Raw genomic sequence first — 18,956 nt, 5'->3', positions numbered from 1 at the left:
CAAATCTTATCAAAGGATTAATAATTCTTATTTTTATTTTCTTCCACTTATTATGTACTGTAATCTGCAATAGTTATTTGAGTTTTCCTTCAATAATATACAATAATAGCTTAGCGTTTTCTGTTTTATCATTCTCATGAAATTTCTATTTTAATTAAAAACTATGAATATTGAATAAAAAATACTGTGTGATAATGAGTGTTGTTCAGTCATAATATTGTGCTGGGAGATGACCTCGACTCAGCTGTGTTCAGCAACGTCCTAGTTTATTTTTAAATTCAGTATTATGTTCACTCCAATACAAGCGGCAACTACTCACTCGTTTCGAGCAGTTACTCGTCAGTTTTATCTAAATTTCTAGTGTCATTGCGATTTTCATTTGCTACTTGTGATATCTGTGGTGCTATATGCCGGCCTGGGTCAAAAAACTAAAGTTTGAACCGAATTTCAAGCCAACTTTTGCTTTGTCATCAAACGTTGTTTGTTAGGGATTTTTAGGCGCGTTAGGTTGGTAGCATGCGTTTCTTGTTGCGCAGGTTTGTCGTGCGTTTGCGAAGGTAAGCTTCAATCAAGTTCAAGTTGAGGGCATGCATTTATTATTGGTCTTTGGTATTTACACTTTGGTTATAAACATTACAAAATTTGAATCATCTTTATTTCCCAATTTCAGCTCCCCTTGAATGTTTTTGAAATTGTATGAAAATTTGTTTGAATGTTTTTGAAATTGACAGAATTGTTTCAATGAATTAACATGCTAAAAACTAAAAGCCCAAGGCCTAAGGAGGCTGTCTGAATAATGCTTGACTATCAAGCTCTTCGAGCGTCTCAGATAACAATATATATGTTACCAAAGTCAATATATTTTTTTTTCTTAATTTGTATAAAAATAAATTTCACAGCATTGCTGATAAAATACAAGCAGATGGTCATTTTTTCAGAAAGATATAAATGAAGATTTTCCCACAGCACCCATCAACGTGAAGAAAATAAAGTGTATGAAGTATAACATGATATAATAATAATAATTAGGTCTTTCTGTGTCCAAATTATGTTTAATTACGAGTAATAGAATAGTTCAATAAAATTTGTTATTGAAAACACAAATTTAAAATTGTCAACCACTTTTTAAATTTGTGTTTTCATTATGGAAAAGTACCACAACATCATCACTCATAACACAACTGTAAGGTAAAAAATAATATTGTTAAGTACTCACTTATGCAATCACCTTTTTGAAAAACAATAAATTGACTTTTGAAATACGGTTTTTGATTAATAGAAATACAATTTTTGCTAACAGTTGATCCATGGATTCAACTATTGATCATTATATTTCAACTCAAGAAACAGATTGGGATGAAATTCTTGATTCATCAATAACATATTATTTCAGTCAAAAATATTTTCTACATTCTTCATATTATCTTGATTAAATTGAAACAATAAACAATTATTGTCAGCAATTGTTTTTTTAACATCTATTAGTGTTACTTTTTATTCCGATTTTCTTTAGTTTTAGAAGCTCGGCATTCGATAGCTGTTTAGGAAAGACAAAGTTCTGTAAATGAAGTCAGATTGTTAGTTGAATGGAGACAACTTATTGCGAAGGTTAAAGAGAGGATGCAATACTTGACATCATGGCATGGCGCCTATTACAGGAAGGAAAAAGAAGTCGTGTTTTCAACCATTTTCTTGTGTTAAATGTTGACATGTCCTTAAAGGTTTAATACTAAGTAGACTTGCTGTTAGAATCAATGCGAAACAATAGCCAATTAAAGATAATGGGATAGTGCTTAACAATCTTTGCTCAGTTTAGAACGCCCTCTACAGCTTTCAGCCCACTCTTATTGGCCAAATAGGCTATTTGAACATTGCAATTTCCCACCTCGAAACTCGAATCCAAGAAAATTGCATAAAAAAACTGTTTAAACCCTACAAAAGTGTTAACACTGGCCATTTCCGCAAAGTCAATACGGAAGCTTCTATTATCTTGAATTTTAGTAGGAAGAGAAGTAAAAGCATGACATTTTTGTCTTAGATTTATATGTAGGCTTCCTCCATTTAGCTCACTTGTGTGCCAAAATACAAGTCTGTATAGTCATATTCTGCTAACTCAAAAAAGTGAGAAAAATTATTCAGGATTCTAAGGGGGGCGTGGAACAATAGAGGTTGAGAACCCCTGTTCCAAATACCTACGTGTCTTGAAATTCTAATACCTAAACTAGAATGACAATGAAGCAATACCCCGTCAAATTGTTCTCAATAATTCATGTAAGCCTACTAGGTGAAGGTGAGTTAGGAGTAATTATCTTCAATTAAATCCATCATCAGCTGAAAATCGAAGACATCAATATTACTGTTTTTGGAATGATTATTAGGAAATTTGGCTTCCTTTGGGCTGATTAGGCTAACACTTTGGGCAAAAGTAAGTACAGGAGCCGGAAACTGAATTTGGGCATGGCTTTGTTTGGTGATTGTGCCTAATTTGAACGTTTATTTCCAAGGGCTCTGAAACACCTGTAAGTCTTCCTTTTATTGCTGTGGATCGAGGTCTTGTAAATCATTTTCATGGTTTTTAAGGATGTTTTGAGAAACTTTTATAAGAGAATCGAATCATCAGAGTAAATTTTCCCTCCGTTTCTAATTCTAAAATATTTCGTTTAAAATTATCCAGTATATTGAGCTTTAGTATATTTGAATATTTAGTCGTATATAAAGCATATTATGAGTTTTTAATCAATAATATCAAATGTACTGTAATGATATTTTTTAAAATTACATAATTTATTTATTTTAGATTTATAAAATATGTACTCTTCAGTCATCTGATAATTTGTTGTATATGTTCAGTGTTCTTTGACGCTCAACAGGGAAAAAAAATCCAATAACAATGATTGTTTAAAAATTACTTACAACCTATATTGTATTTTTTTTTTTAATTCAAATTATTGAGAAATTGAAAGTTTCATTGGAAAATAGAATAAAGCTTCCGGAAATTATGTGCTTGATGTAGAGAATGAGAGAAGGATTCAGAATCAAATCTTCTAATTCATGTAAATTTCAAATGATATGAACTCTTAAGTTACAGTAGGTTATACTTATCTTTGAAGATAAGATAAGAAGGAATGAGAGTGAGAGGATAGAGGAGACAGAAATTATGTAAATCAGTAAAGAGTGAATTGTTTACTGTTCAAGAGTATAAAAAAAGGAAGAATATAGGATGTACAGGGCGATATTCAGTCGTATAGATGTACAGGGCGATATACAAGTTGTGTGTGTAGAAAGAGAGCGTTGTCGAACAAAAGTGTAAAATTTGCAAGGTCAGTAACTGCGGAAAGTAGAGCTGCCTTCTCCTCCTCTTGCTCCTCCTCCTTTACTCACTAAAATTGACCTTGACCTTTCTGTGTGAGCCCTAGTGTGTCACCATGTCCCACCGGGCCCATGGGTCAGCCCTTCAAGGGTCAGTTACCCTAATGCAAGGTCCCGAAGCTATGTACATACAGTACATGATCGCCTACGTGCTTCAGAACCCTGTTCATAGAATTAATTTGATAGCTTGCATAAGCTACCTTGAAACTATCCTTCGCATATACATTCGAAATTTAATCCCCTATTTTGAAGAAATTAGTATTCTCAATGAGGTATTAATGTAGTCTGGCTTTCATGCTGCAATTAAAATAAAACATGCATTTATTATATTATTTATATTTTATAAACTGTATATTGTGTTGAGATGAAGACATGCTGTAGACAATATCATGTGAAATTGAAAATAAATTATTATCTGTATAGTATAAGCTGAGAGAAAAATGACGGCACATACAAGGCTACTAAGTAAAATGGTAGTGGAAATTATTCTTCTGTTGATAGAATGATTAAAGGAGTTTGATGCTAGGCAGAAAAAAGAGAAATTTCATTATAATATAATTATTGATTAATCTCAAGTGTGATAAACGAAATAAGCTACAGTACTAATTCAGGGATGATCGTTTTAGTACTATAATAGTGTTTTAAATTTGATGTAATTCTCAATAATTAGAAGTTGTTGTATTTATGTTTTTTTCTTGGCAACAGAGCAGCGAATAGCTGTGAAATCTTGAATAGCAGGAACATTTTCATCATTCACCTAACTTTAATCATGATTTAATTTGTTCACAGAATGGGAAGTTTCAACTCAGCACCGAAAATAATGAATGATGACAATCAGGACGATGACCTCAATCTTCCAGCTAGGATGACACACGAAGATTTCCTCAAGCATTGCAGAAAAAACTTGGAAGACACGCCTCTGGTTTCCAGAAGTTTTGTTGATATTGAGCATCCAGAAAGAGGTAAACATCATTTTAATTACACTTTCTATTGAACACTTTTTTATTACACTTTTCATTCACTTAGAACTGTAAGCATTGATTTAATGGGGAGCATTAATGTCATTTACAAGGAATAATGACAGTATGAAATGAATCTAGCTATAGAATAGTTTTATTGCTTGGAGGAATTTGAATATAGATTATCATGGGACGTCTGTGTCAACACAATAAATCTGCCTTTCCTAGTGATAATTTAACTTAGAAATGAGAAGAAGATGCATTCAATAAAATTCACTAGTGAGATGTAATTCCAAGGAGCAAGAGAAATAGTAATTGAGCAGATGCAACTATACAAGCTTTATTGGCTAAGTAGCTTTACTAGGTAGGCTACTAGACATTATACTGAGTGAGGAATAACATGACACCATACTTCAGCGAGCTTTAATTGCAGAAAACTACTAATGAAAATTTACTTCTTTACTATTATTCAAAATTGATAAAATTATTTTATAATAGGACCTATCAGTTAATGAGACCAATGGAAACACTAATACTGAAAAATTATTCTAAATTGATAAACCCCATTAGCTTTACACTCCATGCTCAGATTTACTTTATAGGTTCATGTTGTCATCAATATTTCGGTTCTTCCAAATTTCAAATGATGAAATTCATCAATATCTTAGATTGAATCAACGAACATTTCAACCTTTCATGTTACATTAAGAAAATATTTTTTTCGAATGAGTAATTTTCTTGAAATATTCTACGAAACAATATACCAATAAGTATGTTTTCTTCGACTTCTAGAGATTCGGGATATCAAACAGAACAATTTTTTTAAGAATGGATTGCCAAGTTTTAATAGAATGAGTACCGTACATTTGATAAAATGATAAATTGATCGATTATGTTTATTTTTTCCAGATGACATCACAAAGCTCTCATCTAAAATAAGAGTACTGCAATGGAACATCTTGTCTCAAGGTAGCTTTCTTTCATATTTCCATAGTCAACTCTACTTTATCCATTACTATTCTATTCCGTTCTTTTTGCTTAGCTCTTTCAAATCATTCAAACCTTCCAATCTCGATGATCTCGTTCTGAATAATGGAGATTCAATCTTATATAATGAATAATGGAAATTTGATCTTGTAGCTCTACACACAGTTATTTTCATTTTTAATAATATCCTTGAACGTTACTGTATTAAGTACAATGTTTAACAGATCTATTGAAGAATGTGTCAGTTTAGTTATTTCATTTCATTTCTAATTAGTATTTCAATATGCTTTTGAATAAATGAAATAGTGTTGATAACAATAAATAAAAATATTCTTCCAAAAATTGAGAATCACATTCATGATTTTCTGTTATTGGTGATGGAAAAGAAGCAAATAAGCTAAGTATTGGAATAGTGGTGCATCAGATAATATTACCAGGAGATAGAGATGCTCTTTCAATATTAGTTTAATCTTCACCTCTAATATTATTGAGTTATATAGAAATCAAAATTAATTATTTTCATATTTACTCTTAGAAAACCTAAACATTCCTCATGAATTGATATGCTTTTTCTTAATTGTCTTATTAATGATGAATTCTTATTGCAGCTCTGGGAGAAGCCGTTGACAACTTTGTTGCTTGCCCTAATTCCGCTTTGAAATGGAGAAGACGCAGGCAACAACTGTCTGAAGAAATAGTCAGATACCAACCAGACATCATCTGCTTGCAGGTGGGAAATTCGCTTGTTGTCGAGCTGAATTCAAAGTAGCTTTAAAATCAAAGTTCTTAGTCAAAACTAAAAAATGAATATTAAGTTCAATTACATAATATTGATGAGGATATTTCACTTCAGATGGAATTCATCAATTACGCATATTTTAGTTATTTATCGGAACTTATATTTTACGTATTTATTTCTAATTTACAAGAAGTTACCAGTTATGATTTCTATTTTGTACTCATACTTCTCTCAATTTGTTTATATTGAAGATGAATGTGGGAACTGGTATGAAATTACATATATTAGGAATAGATTAGTGTGAAATTATTGTATCTTATATGTTTCATTGTCAACTTTATTTTTTGTATTTTTTTCACAACTATTAAACTGGTCTAAAATGATTTAATATCATAACAATTATTTATCCAATCAAATTCATAGTGCCGGTTGAACAAACACCGGTTGAATTTTAATAGTGATTAATTTTACGAGAACCAATCAGAGAAAAATTGTTTTCGAAATAGCCTTCTCTGATTGGTTCTCGTGAAATAAATCATGATTAAAATTTAACCGGATGTTGTGCAACTATTGATTATAAAAATGTGCTATGGTTCTGCGTTTTACGTAATTTTTTGTGATTGAATTGCAAAAATGCCTTGAATAATGAACAAGATATGAATTAATCATAACCTTAATCATCTACTATTATGAAAAGTTTAATCTGTGCTGCGTTATAATTCAGTGATCAATGTTGTGCATTAAAACTACAAGACATGAGGGGAAGATTGGCGTGAAATTTGTATACTATGAGACATGAGAATTACTTGAAATTTAGAATGAAGCAAGTAATTTAATTTCATTCTGCTGGACAAAAATTTGGACCAGTGATTTTCACACTTTATTTAGGCTACCAAAACGGTGCTATTGTCTAATTCTTCAGGAATTGTCTGGCTTCATCATTTTTCCTCCCATATCTTGATTATAGGCTATTTTATTGAGAAATTGATGATCTCAATTATTCGCTTTCAACTATTATGAAATTTCAGATCATTATAACATAATATAAATAATGTGTAAAAAACATTAGTGATAAAGAATGCATGCATTAGTAAAGTACGGAAGTGTAGTACATGAAATGTATGTCATGTTTTTATTCATTCCAGTCATTTATTTGTTATTAGTCGTGGAATTGATTGTTTTTTCTATACTTTTATATTAATTATTCATTCAATTTAGTAAATTTTTGTCCTAGTAAAGCTTATTTGATTGTTTCTGTTTTACAGGAGGTTGACCATTTCAACTACTTCCAGAAGACCCTCTCAACACAAGGCTTCAAAGGCATCTTCTTCCCGAAGCCCGATTCGCCATGTATATACATCAAGGACAACAATGGCCCCGATGGATGTGCTATATTCTACAGGGAAGACCGATTCGATCTGGTTCGCTCAGAGAACAGAATCTTGGAAGTGTGGACGGTTCAAAGTAATCAGGTAACTTGACAACGTTCACAACCAATCATTCACAAATATTAGAGCTAGAAATGTAGAGCTAAATACTTATGTTAAGTGGATCTTGGTAATATCCCTGGATTATGCCTGTCATCAATATCCATTTAACAGTAATTTTCGCATTTTCTTACACTGTTCAAATTTGGTAAAAGAGTTCAACTGGAAAATTGTCTTGTAATTGCCCCGAAATATTGCCGAAAACCAGTTCCAGAGTTCTATCTTATTTTTTCAAATCAAATTGGCAAATAAAGTTCGAATTTGGAAGATTTTGTAAATATATTCTATGATGTCAAAGTTCTCAAGTGATTCAATCTTGAGATGCGCTCCCGAGAACAATAAATTAAACTTCAAATAATGAAATTCCCATGCTAACTAAGCGAGATATCTGGTATTCTTTGTTTTTATAACCCTGAATCATAGGGTGGAGCTTACTGACTATGATTAGTTAGTAAAAGCAAGTGAAGCAAGCCACGCCAGCTAGAATTTAATATCACTGCAGTAAATAATAGGAATAAATGTTGACTTATTTCATACAGTATATTGCAATATTGCCAATCATTCTATTTCAAGAGAAATAATTCACAAGCAGTAAACATGGAATCATATAATAGCATGAAGATACAAAAAATAGTGATAAATACAAAACTTCATATCAATCAACTCAAATTCCATTTGCTGAAAGCTTCAATAGAAATAGACAGAATACAACATTGTACAAATATATGAATATACCAGTAATCAACTACAATGTTCCTAGGAATAGTATAATATTATTTGCATTGTTTGCAACAATTGTTTGCCTCTTGTATTGTTGCAACATAGAACCCGTAGAGTATTGGCTGGGAACTGCAGAATAACACTAACTAGCTTACATCGTGCACAGATAAAATATGTTTATTCTACATAAAGTTAACATTTCCTATATTCTATTCATAAACTTACTAAATCCTAGGTCTCTAACTAACAATATTTGTGTGGACAGGTTGCCGTGCTAGCAATTTTGAAAGAACTGGAGTCAGGCCAGGAGTTGTGTGTGGCCACGACTCACTTGAAAGCGCGGAGCGGTGCGCTGCTCTCAACTCTGCGCAACGAGCAAGGCAAAGACCTGTTGGACTTTGTGCAGGCCAACGCCGAACAACGCCCCGTCATCCTGTGCGGCGACTTCAACGCAGAACCCATCGAACCCATCTACAGCACCGTCCTTGGTCACGACCTCCTCAGACTGGGCAGTGCCTACCGCCACCCCGACGGTCAGGAGCCCGCCTACACCTCCTGGAAGCTCAGGGAAGACGCCGAGGAGCGACACACCATCGACTACATCTTCTACTCGGAAGAACACTTTCAGGTCAACTCGCTGCTCCAGTTCCCGACGGGCGAGGAGATCGGCGAAGGACGGGTCCCCTCCCTCTGCTACCCCTCCGACCACTTCTCGTTGGTTTGCGACCTCTCTCTCATACGAACCAGCGACCCCGAATCACCTTCCAACTGTTCGCTTTAAACCATCATCATCAACAATTACTAAATTTAAAATCATCTTATTTATAGTAACCACATCATTCTCATACAGATCTCGTATTATTTCAATTTCGTAAAATCTCTACTGTCTTTGAGAGAAACAGCTGGATTTTGACGTTATTGTAGCAATTTGGTCTGATGTTCACGAGAGTAAGGAATGAACAAAGCACAAAATCTATCCAGATAGGAAGTATTGGATTCGTACCTGCAAAGACGTTCAAATTGTCAAATGGTGCTTGAAAACTTTTGTGTACAGTCATTTTCAAATAAATTTGTTTCTATGTTTTAACTAGCTTACGGTACTTCACCAACTATTTTCCTCAAAACAGTTTAGACATACTGATGTACAATTTAGCTGAAAAATATGATGAGCACTGTGAGCCCTGTATGAGTTTGTTTTACAACTCAAATTAATTTGATACTAGCTCAATGTAAAATGTGAAATACACTACTTGTAGAACAATTCAACATAACACAGAATCTCTTCTTAATAGATGAAATATGAATTAGTAAAACTTATCACACAAACAAGATCTTTCTGAAAATTAATCATTGTTGTTAATAATTTCGAAATTAATTTTATGTATAGTCATGCATTTACATAAATAGTTGATAATGCCATTAGTATTTTTTTCAAACCAAGAGTGTAGGCTACTTGATGAAATTTTGACGCACAATATTGTTTAAGTAAGTTACAGTACAATCAAAAATAAATAACATCTAGATCTTCCATATTTGTGACATTCACATTCCAATAGCAGTTTTTTGAATGTGTAACACTCATATTTTATTAGTAGTTTAAACGGAACTGTTATTCTATAATACTATCTGTTTGTTTTACATTTCTGGATTGAGAAATAGAGGTGTTATCTCCATTAATAGATACTCATCAGAAACACAATAATTACTTTATTCTATTTACTACATCAATGACTGTTACAGGTTTTTTAGCAGCTTTCTTTAATTTCAACGTTCCTTCGGACCCGAATCTATGCGTTCGACTATCATTGGAAAATAAAATATGATACACATCACACATGCGTACATATGGTACACATCATCAAACAATCACGATGCCAAATCGGTTTCATGGCACTTATATGAAATGAGACCATCACTTCTAGAATGTAGTTGTAAGAATCAATCATGCCAAAACTATAGATCACCATTAATCGGTTATTTTTAATGTGGTATGGGACTAAGACTGTGATAATCGCAACTAGTGTATTCCATGATAATATTGTTAGTTGATTTAATTATAAGTAAAGTTTCCAAACTTGTTTTTGGATAGTACTTTAAACTTTTAGTGATTTCCTATATTTATGTTCTTCCTTATTTTTGAATCACAAATTATGACTGTTTGCCAGTTGAATAAGGTATTATTTTTGTACGGTAGGCCACAATTTGTAAGTAGTGGGATTATATTTATGTATTGTGATGTCATTTTATAATGCTTACAATAAATTGAAAAAATGGTTGAAGAATCATTTTGCATGTATTGTAATAGCAAACAAGTTTGTGAAATAAAATTCGAGTTGAAAGTTGTGTTTTATTGCTCTTCCAAAATAATTATAATCTCTTTCGAATTCCTTCATAAAAAATAATTAGCACACAATTGAAAAAATAGCACATATATTATCTGAAGGGGAATAAAATAATGTGCTATTTTTCAATTGTGTGCTAATCATTTTATAGAATATAAAAAATTATATTCTACATCTTCCTATACTTCAAAATATTACTTCCTCAATATCAACATATGAATGAGTGTTTCTGTTCGTGTTGCTAAAAGATATTTCTCACAGGTGGTTCTTGACTTAATATTAAACTATAATATTTCTCATTACACCTCAATTTATAATACTACTAGCCGTCAGGCTCGCTTCGCTCGCCATATCCGTCTAGCCAGGGGGCTCCGCCCCCTGGACCCCCGACTGGATCGTCCAAGAATGAGATCAGCAGGCTCGCTATGCAGGCAGAAAGCCTGGTATTCGCTAACGAGTTAGCGCGACTTTATTGTTTTGTCTAGCAGTGACTGCCTGAAATTTGGAAACATGCATTTCTTATACTTATGGAATTGGAATATTCGTTACAATTACGATTTGTAATCGTTACGCGCGTGCGTCATCCATCATTGCTCTCAACCGGATCTCTATACTCCCCACAAAATTACCATTGACTTGGAGGGACATACAGAGAAGGCATACAGCGGCGGCGATGTTACCGTTTTGAGCCGGCTCAAATTTCTAGTGAGTATTCAAGCACTCATGCTTAACTTACGAAGTTTCCTCTCTAAAAGCATTGAGTCGACTGAGTCTAATCGAAAAATTAGCAACTGCGCTCCTACCAATGACTATCCATCACTGTAATTGGCTGATCTCCCTATATTTCTCTGCGCCGCATATTCCTCCAAGTCAAAAGTAATTTTGTACGGAGTATAGTAATGTAATCTCAACTATTGTTATCCTTGGGTTGTTTAGTAGAATACCAATAAGTTATATCATTACCATATTATTGTATTATACAACGACTGTTATTGGTGTCTTATAACTCATAAATCAATTTCGTTTTCAAAACATTCTTCTCCCATTCATACTGTACTGTCATGAAAGTTAGATAACACACAGCAATAACTCAGCCATTTACTCAGCCGATAACCATAGTGAAACTAATAACTTGAAATGCTTGTCACAGTTTAACCGAACACTATTCTAATTAGGTACCTTACACATTTTTATTGAGCAGCAGAGTAACATTGAATCAATTAAAACACAGATACTTATAAAACAATTTATTATGAAAAATGTGTACGTATTTTTAAATGATTTTTCTTTATATTTACACTTACTGCAATAGTAAGGTTAAAATTATCAAATATCATATAAATGTAAGTAGGCCAACTCATATTCGAGAAAAGATCGTTTTTCTTTGTCTATTTGAACGACTATGAATTACTTATTGTGATATTGTTACAATAGATTTTAGCAGAGTTACAATAAATCAATTAAAACACAGATACTTATAAAACAATTTATCATGAAAAATACATATTTTTAAATTATTTTTTGTAGTTACACTTTATTTCAATAGTAAGATTAACATTATCAATTAATATCATATAAACGTAACTACTCATATTCGACAAAAGATAGCCTTTCTTTTTCTATTTGAACAACTATGAATTATTTATTTTGATATTTTTACAATAGATTTTGTAGAAACATAACTGTCGAAAACACTACTTTTATTGCACATTATATTTTTTCATTTTTTATGTACATCATATACATTTTATTGCACAGTATTGCTGAAATGTACACAATCAATATTGTGAGTAGAATATTTTCTTATATTCCACTAGCACCATTATTTTAGGCTAGATTATCTTAAAATTTTACCCTGGCTCCCAATAGTCGGGTATTGTAGATTATTGAAATATCACTGAAATTTAACTTCATGACATGAAAGCTAGTAAGCTAGGTCGAAAAATTACAAAATTAGGAATGTTTGCGAACTGAATAGCCTACTTTTAAATTCTCACGCTAACATTGTTTGAAAGCGACGCTAAGATTGGCCCAATTCTGTTTCCCACTTTTCCTCGGCCAATAGGGGAACCCATTATATAAGCCCAAAGTGGGGGAATCCTCAAGAGACCAGAGTGCATTCGGAAGACACACTTGGATAGAAACAGTCCTGGTGTAAAGAGATATAGCCTAATATCATTTTTCATAGTAGTTATAGTGCCATGGCCTGATTTTGTTGTGATTCGCCATTCGCCATGTACACTTGGACATTGGTACAAGGGACATCGTGAGGAATCCAAAAGGATGAATGAAAGCAGACCAGAATTGACAGGACGACAAATCGGGAGGCCGAGTTCAATATCATATAAGTTGACTTTCCGACCTCATCCTCAAGCCAGATTCAACCAGTATAAGTTCACCCACCGCGAATAAAATGACATTGGAAATAATACAGAATAGCATAGTGTGTAGGGCAGTGAAACAAAATTTATAGAGAAAAAAGTCTTTGAAAACTCAATGAGGGCTTATAAACGAAAATGCGAATTGCGGTTCTTGAGAAAATTAGTTTTTTTTTTCATTTGAATTTGTGGTATAATAATTTATAATCTTGAAGAATTTAGTTCATTCTGAACTGTAGTTCTCTTGACCCTAGCTCACTCACAGTCATGAGTTTAGTAGCCTATTGGTTTTTTGTGACTCCTTCAAAAGATTGAACTATACCTATACCTGAACGTATACCTATAGACAGAAGAAATAGCCTGGACGGAATTTTATTAGATGTACTGTACTCTTTCAAAATTATTTTCTAAACTTATGTTTTCTTTTCTAAAACAACTACTTTCTTAAGTAAAAAGATTAAGGCACAGAACAAGGTTTTGAGTACAATACTTAGTATACGTTTTAGTTACCTAGTTTTAATGAATAATACTGTCTAGGCTAATACTATTATATTATCTAATAGTATATGAATACGATCACAAATCGTATAACACAATTATGCTAGATGAACACATTTTTATCATTTTTTGGAATGATTTAGGACAAATCTTAGTCTCTTACCATGAACTCTTCTAATGAACTTTTAATCTCACAGTCCATAGTATTAATGTAAGTTAAAGAATACGTTTTAGTTGCCTAGTTTTAATGAGAAATACTGTCTAGGCTAATACTATTATAATTATCTAATAGTATATGAAAACGATCACAAATCGTATAACACAATTATGCTAGATGAACACATTTTTATCATTTTTTGGAATGATCTAGGACAAATCTCAGTCTCTTACTATGAACTCTGTCTCTAATGAACTTTCAGTCTCAGTCCATAGTATTCATGTAAGTTAAAGAATACGTTTTAGTTGCCTAGTTTTAATGAGAAATACTGTCTAGGCTAATACTATTATTATCTAATAGTATATGAAAACGATCACAAATCGTATAACACAATTATGCTAGATGAACACATTTTTATCATTTTTTGGAATGATCTAGGACAAATCTCAGTCTCTTACTATGAACTCTGTCTCTAATGAACTTTCAGTCTCAGTCCATAGTATTGTGTTGAAGAATAAGTTGAAGAATACGTTTTAGTTGCCTAGTTTTAATGAGAAATACTGTCTAGGCTAATACTATTATATTATCTAATACTATATGAATACGATCGTAAATTGTAGAACGCAATTATGCTAAATGAACACATTCATCATTTTTCGAAATGAACTAGACCAAGACTCAGTCTCAATGACCTCTTAGTGTCAATTATTATTAAAGTAATTTATGAAAATGTTCAATGTTGTAGTGTTTGACTTTGAAGACTGAAATTGGCAGATCAAATGGTGCCCTTTCAAAGGGTGGCATTATTCAGTTTTGGTAACAGCTCCCTGGTGCAGTGCGGATGTGTCCTCTGAGTGGCTTTGTTGGATGTCGGTGTTGGAGACATGGCTGATGATGCTGCGGTCGGACCATTCGCTGTCATCGCTGTCATAATCCAAACCCACCACATCTACGTCACCTTCTTCGGAAGCCGAGAATTCCACTGCCTCCACATGTACTTCACTTTCAGAGTCATCAACTGCCATCACATCTACATCACTTTCAGAGTCAGCTATTGACACCAAATCTACTATGCATTTATTGGTTGCAGGCGTATCTTCTGCCACCACATCGACTTTGCATTGTTTGGTTGCGGTTGCAGGCGTATCTTCTGCTATCACATCTGCATCACTTTCAGAGTCAGCTATTGACACCAAATCTACTATGCATTTATTGGTTGCAGGCGTATCTTCTGCCACCACATCGACTTTGCATTGTTTGGTTGCGGTTGCAGGCGTATCTTCTGCTATCACATCTGCATCACTTTCAGAGTCAGCTATTGACACCAAATCTACTATGCATTTATTGGTTGCAGGCGTATCTTCTACCACCAAATCTACTATGCATTTATTGGTTGCAGGCATATCTTCTGCCACCACATCTACTATGCATTGTTTGGTTGCGGTTGCAGGCGTATCTTCTGCCACCACATCGACTTTGCATTGTTTGGTTGCGGTTGCAGGCGTATCTTCTGCCACCACATCTACTATGCATTCTTTGGTTCCACCAACTCCACTATCACCTTTTACTTTCCCATCACCTTCACCTTTCATATCATTTCCTGATTCATCCCCTACTGTAGACAACCTATTGATTGCCAATTTCTTCGATACTTGTCTCTTCAATTTACGTTTTTCAAGATCCCCTACTGTAGACAAACTGTCGATTGCCGATTTCTTCGATATTTGTCTCTTCGGTTTTTTAAGCTTCCTTGCCTTCCGTTTTCCTAAAACTGAATACAAAGCGTATATCAGGATGAATCTATTACAGAAACCACTAAACAATTGAAAAATTAATAATAATATAATATTTTGATATGAAGAAATGAAGTTTTATTTTCAAAAGAAAATTACAAAAGAAAAATGGTAAAATACATAGCATGTACATATTACAAAGGACATAAACAGTATCTAAATCTAAACGATATAATATCAGTAGAAGTACTAGGAAAATTTATACCTGCATGGATTTAAAACAAAAATAATACTCGAATAAGATATTCTGGTAAAAGAAAAAGGCTTTTTGAAAATTACGTACATCAAATAGGGTGTTTCTGAACTCCCTCTCAATACAATAGAAAATTAAAACGAAATAGAAAATTGATATAGAATAGAAGAGTTAAATTAATATACAACAGAAAAAACGAATTGAAATAATTCTTGCAAGCATCAATTTAACAAGATATTCTTATTTAGATAAATATAATATGAGTATCATAAACTTGTAAGATATAAATGGAAAGGATTTGCATAGTTTCAATTGGCTATGATCATCTACTGATCTGCACTTTGTCGGATAATCATCGGACTTTGATTAGTTAGTTGACTGAGCGAAATGAGGTCTACTATGATTCAAGTCGACGGTTTTGCATTTCTCTTCATGTTTATTTTTTTTTTACAGCGAAACGCAGCAATATATTTTTAGGAAATTTAACAGGTATGTTCCTTTTTGAATTTCGCGTCGACGTATACATACTGTTTTTTGAAATTTTGCATTTTAAGGATAATACAAAAGGAAAAGGAGTCTTCTTCGAACGCGAATATTACCGTAAAAAATCTGGTGTGGCGCACTCACACAACTTTCCTTGCCGTTATGAAAATTGATCACCTGACGCTAGTGTTCCCGCGCATCTCAAGTCTACTATTCAAAGATTTGAGCCAGCTGGTGACAGGGCAATATCGCTGGAGACACACATGAGGTCTGCTATCTCTTCATAGTGAATGATTTAATAGAATCAACAATAATTTGCAATTGAATAATCACCTTTTCTCGAATTTAAAGCTTATTTTCAATTTTAGGTGAAAATGTTACTGAACATTAATTTTAGAGATTTTCATGCTCAATCTACTCCACTTGATTTTTTTTCGTTTCAATTGTATCTGAAGCCTGATAATTGGGAATCTATCTGCATTGATGGGGCGAAGCTCCTGAAATTTTTACAGATATGGGACTTGTGGCAGTTGATAGAGCTTATCGATGACTATTTTAGGTATGAATTTGATCAAAATCGTTGGAGCCGTTTTCGAGAAAATTGCAAAAAAACCTGTTTTTGACAACATTTTTGCCATTTTAGCCGCCATCTTGAATTGCATTTGATCGAAAATGTTCGTGTCGGATCCTTATAGTGTAAGGACCTTAAGTTCCAAATTTCAAGTCATTCCGTTAATTGGGAGATGAGATATCGTGTACACAGACGCACATACACTCATACACACACACACACACACACACACACACACAACACACACACACACACACACACACACATGCAGACCAATACCCAAAAACCACTCTTTTGGACTCAGGGGACCTTGAAACGTATAGAAATTTAGAAATTGGGGTACCTTAATTTTTTTCGGAAAGCAATACTTTCCTTACCTATGGTAATAGGGCAAGGAAAGTAAAATCAGACTTTAGAGTTATTCATCATAAATCAGCTGTCGAGTGGATTATTAATAATGCAAGGACGCATGCAATAATAATTAATATCTCAATGTATCTTAGTGAAAAGTCAGCTGTTGTGTGGACTATATTGCAAGCAATGAGACATGTTATATTGATAACTCAAAGTAGCTTATTATTTTTTCCCGACTTTTCTCTCCTTTCAACTCGGTAAACTTTTGATGATAGTTGCATAGTTGTCTACAACAAATTATTAGCATAGTAATCTAATAATTATAATTAATATTAATAATTATTGTCGATACAACAACCCAAACAGCCATTAGTTGTTTACACACCGATGTCTCGCCGAAACGTCAGGACAGGACATAATTCACTCTGATGGACAGTATTAGAGGAGGCTGTCGTTTTTTACTGCGCGAGGTCTACTTTTGTTCACAGAACTACTAGTACTGTATTACTGATTTTATGAATCAGTGAATCACCATAAAAATGATGAAGTGGAAGGTCTTTCGAATTCGAAGATCGTTATTATTCATAACGCAATCGAAGATTACTTCACTTTACGTGGTATGTTGAGAAATGACAAGATATTTCTAAAAAGAAATTGCATTAATAATATTATTAAATTTATGAATCACCATAAATGATGATTCTCCAAAAAATGTTTTGGAAAACTCGCTGAAGGACTTCGCTGATTCTCGTAGGTCTCGATTCGAACTGCACTCTTGGAAAGACACCGACAATACACCACTAATAACTCTGGCGAGAGGTAGCACCAAATAACACATTTATTTACCAGAAAATTAATCGGATTCACTTTGAAATCGGGTTTTAATGATGTTTACATATCAGAAAAGGCTATCACAAATTATTTCTGTCAATTAGTTGTTCAATCACTTCTAAATACCCATGGAAAACTGCGGCTTACGGAAACTGTAGAAGAAAAAAGCTTAATGTAGTTACAGTTTGGAATGCTAGATAGGGCTGGCAGTTGTGTATGATACGAGGAGATTGATACTGTATCATTTCGTAAAGCAACACACTACAATAGTTGGCTACAATAGCAGCCTGGTATCACGTCATCGTCATAGTGGCACATTGAAGCATTGATGCTACTGATGTTTGGGCCACCTCTGCTATGCTTATGCTATCTTTTCTCTATAATGGTTAAAGTAAGTTAGTTGAAGTTGAAAACGTAAGAAAGAGTAAGCTAGCTATTCAAAAGTTGAAGACGTTGCAAAATCTATGCAAATCTCCTACAAAATAGTTATTATACAAATTTTTGTGCACCACGCTTTTGAAAACTTTTAACTGGTGAAATTTTTCAGAGTAGAGTATTTACATGAAGTTATAAAGTTATATTATCAAGTTACGAAAATAAAACAAATTTTCAGTGACATTTTACTTTTGAGATACCCTAATTGTGTCTATAAGATGAAATCTTTGGGGTGATCAATTTCAAAGTTAGTAAAAAATGTTAGTTATTTATTTTATTTACAATGCAAATGCCACTAATGTAATAACATTGGCAGATAGAATAATTGTGCTATTTTTCTTCCAAATTTATAGGTGACAGAGTCCAAGATAAGGTTAGAATTATTTCACGTGTACAAGTTTTATAAAATTTTAGTCCAAAATAAACATGAAAACTATGAATTTTGAATTTAGATGGCTTGAATTAATAAATTAATTAGAAATATTCCACTCAATTACCACTTGCAACGAATAATATTGAGTTATTTAAGAAAATTTAGAGCCATTGAAGAAACACAAACTTATAAACAAATAGATTCATGATATTCTGAGTATATATTTTCAAAGATTGTTTATCGAATGACATATTTGATTTCTCTTTATAATGATCCAGAAGAACTCC

At 33.1% G+C, this 18,956-nt stretch overlaps 2 protein-coding genes across 9 annotated transcripts in view; one reads left to right on the top strand and one right to left on the bottom strand.

The window, feature by feature from the left end:
• LOC111048726 (nocturnin) overlaps positions 1 to 10,600 on the top strand; it is an 85,395-nt gene extending 74,795 nt beyond the window's left edge. For 6 of the 7 annotated variants that reach the window (XM_039430328.1, XM_039430327.1, XM_039430333.1 and 3 more), the window contains exons 2-6: positions 4,159 to 4,331; positions 5,238 to 5,297; positions 5,924 to 6,045; positions 7,320 to 7,526; positions 8,527 to 10,600. In XM_039430328.1, the coding sequence (XP_039286262.1) occupies positions 4,159 to 4,331; positions 5,238 to 5,297; positions 5,924 to 6,045; positions 7,320 to 7,526; positions 8,527 to 9,042 (1,078 nt within the window). In that variant the 3' untranslated portion in view covers positions 9,043 to 10,600. Of the gene's footprint in view, positions 1 to 284; positions 558 to 4,158; positions 4,332 to 5,237; positions 5,298 to 5,923; positions 6,046 to 7,319; positions 7,527 to 8,526 lie in introns of those variants that run through there. The other variant, XM_039430332.1, reaches the window with a different exon arrangement.
• A 1,235-nt stretch (positions 10,601 to 11,835) lies between these two features.
• The window catches only part of LOC111048895, a 32,204-nt gene continuing 25,083 nt past the window's right edge, over positions 11,836 to 18,956 (bottom strand). For both annotated transcript variants that reach the window (XM_039430325.1, XM_039430326.1), the window contains exon 13: positions 11,836 to 15,407. In XM_039430325.1, the coding sequence (XP_039286259.1) occupies positions 14,440 to 15,407 (968 nt within the window). In that variant the 3' untranslated portion in view covers positions 11,836 to 14,439. The remainder of the gene's footprint in view (positions 15,408 to 18,956) is intronic.

Source organism: Nilaparvata lugens, chromosome 6 (genome assembly GCF_014356525.2).
Source record: "Nilaparvata lugens isolate BPH chromosome 6, ASM1435652v1, whole genome shotgun sequence".
Lineage (NCBI taxonomy): Eukaryota > Metazoa > Arthropoda > Insecta > Hemiptera > Delphacidae > Nilaparvata > Nilaparvata lugens.
The sequence above is the reverse complement of the archived record's forward strand: the minus strand, read 5'-3'. Positions and strand labels throughout refer to the sequence as shown.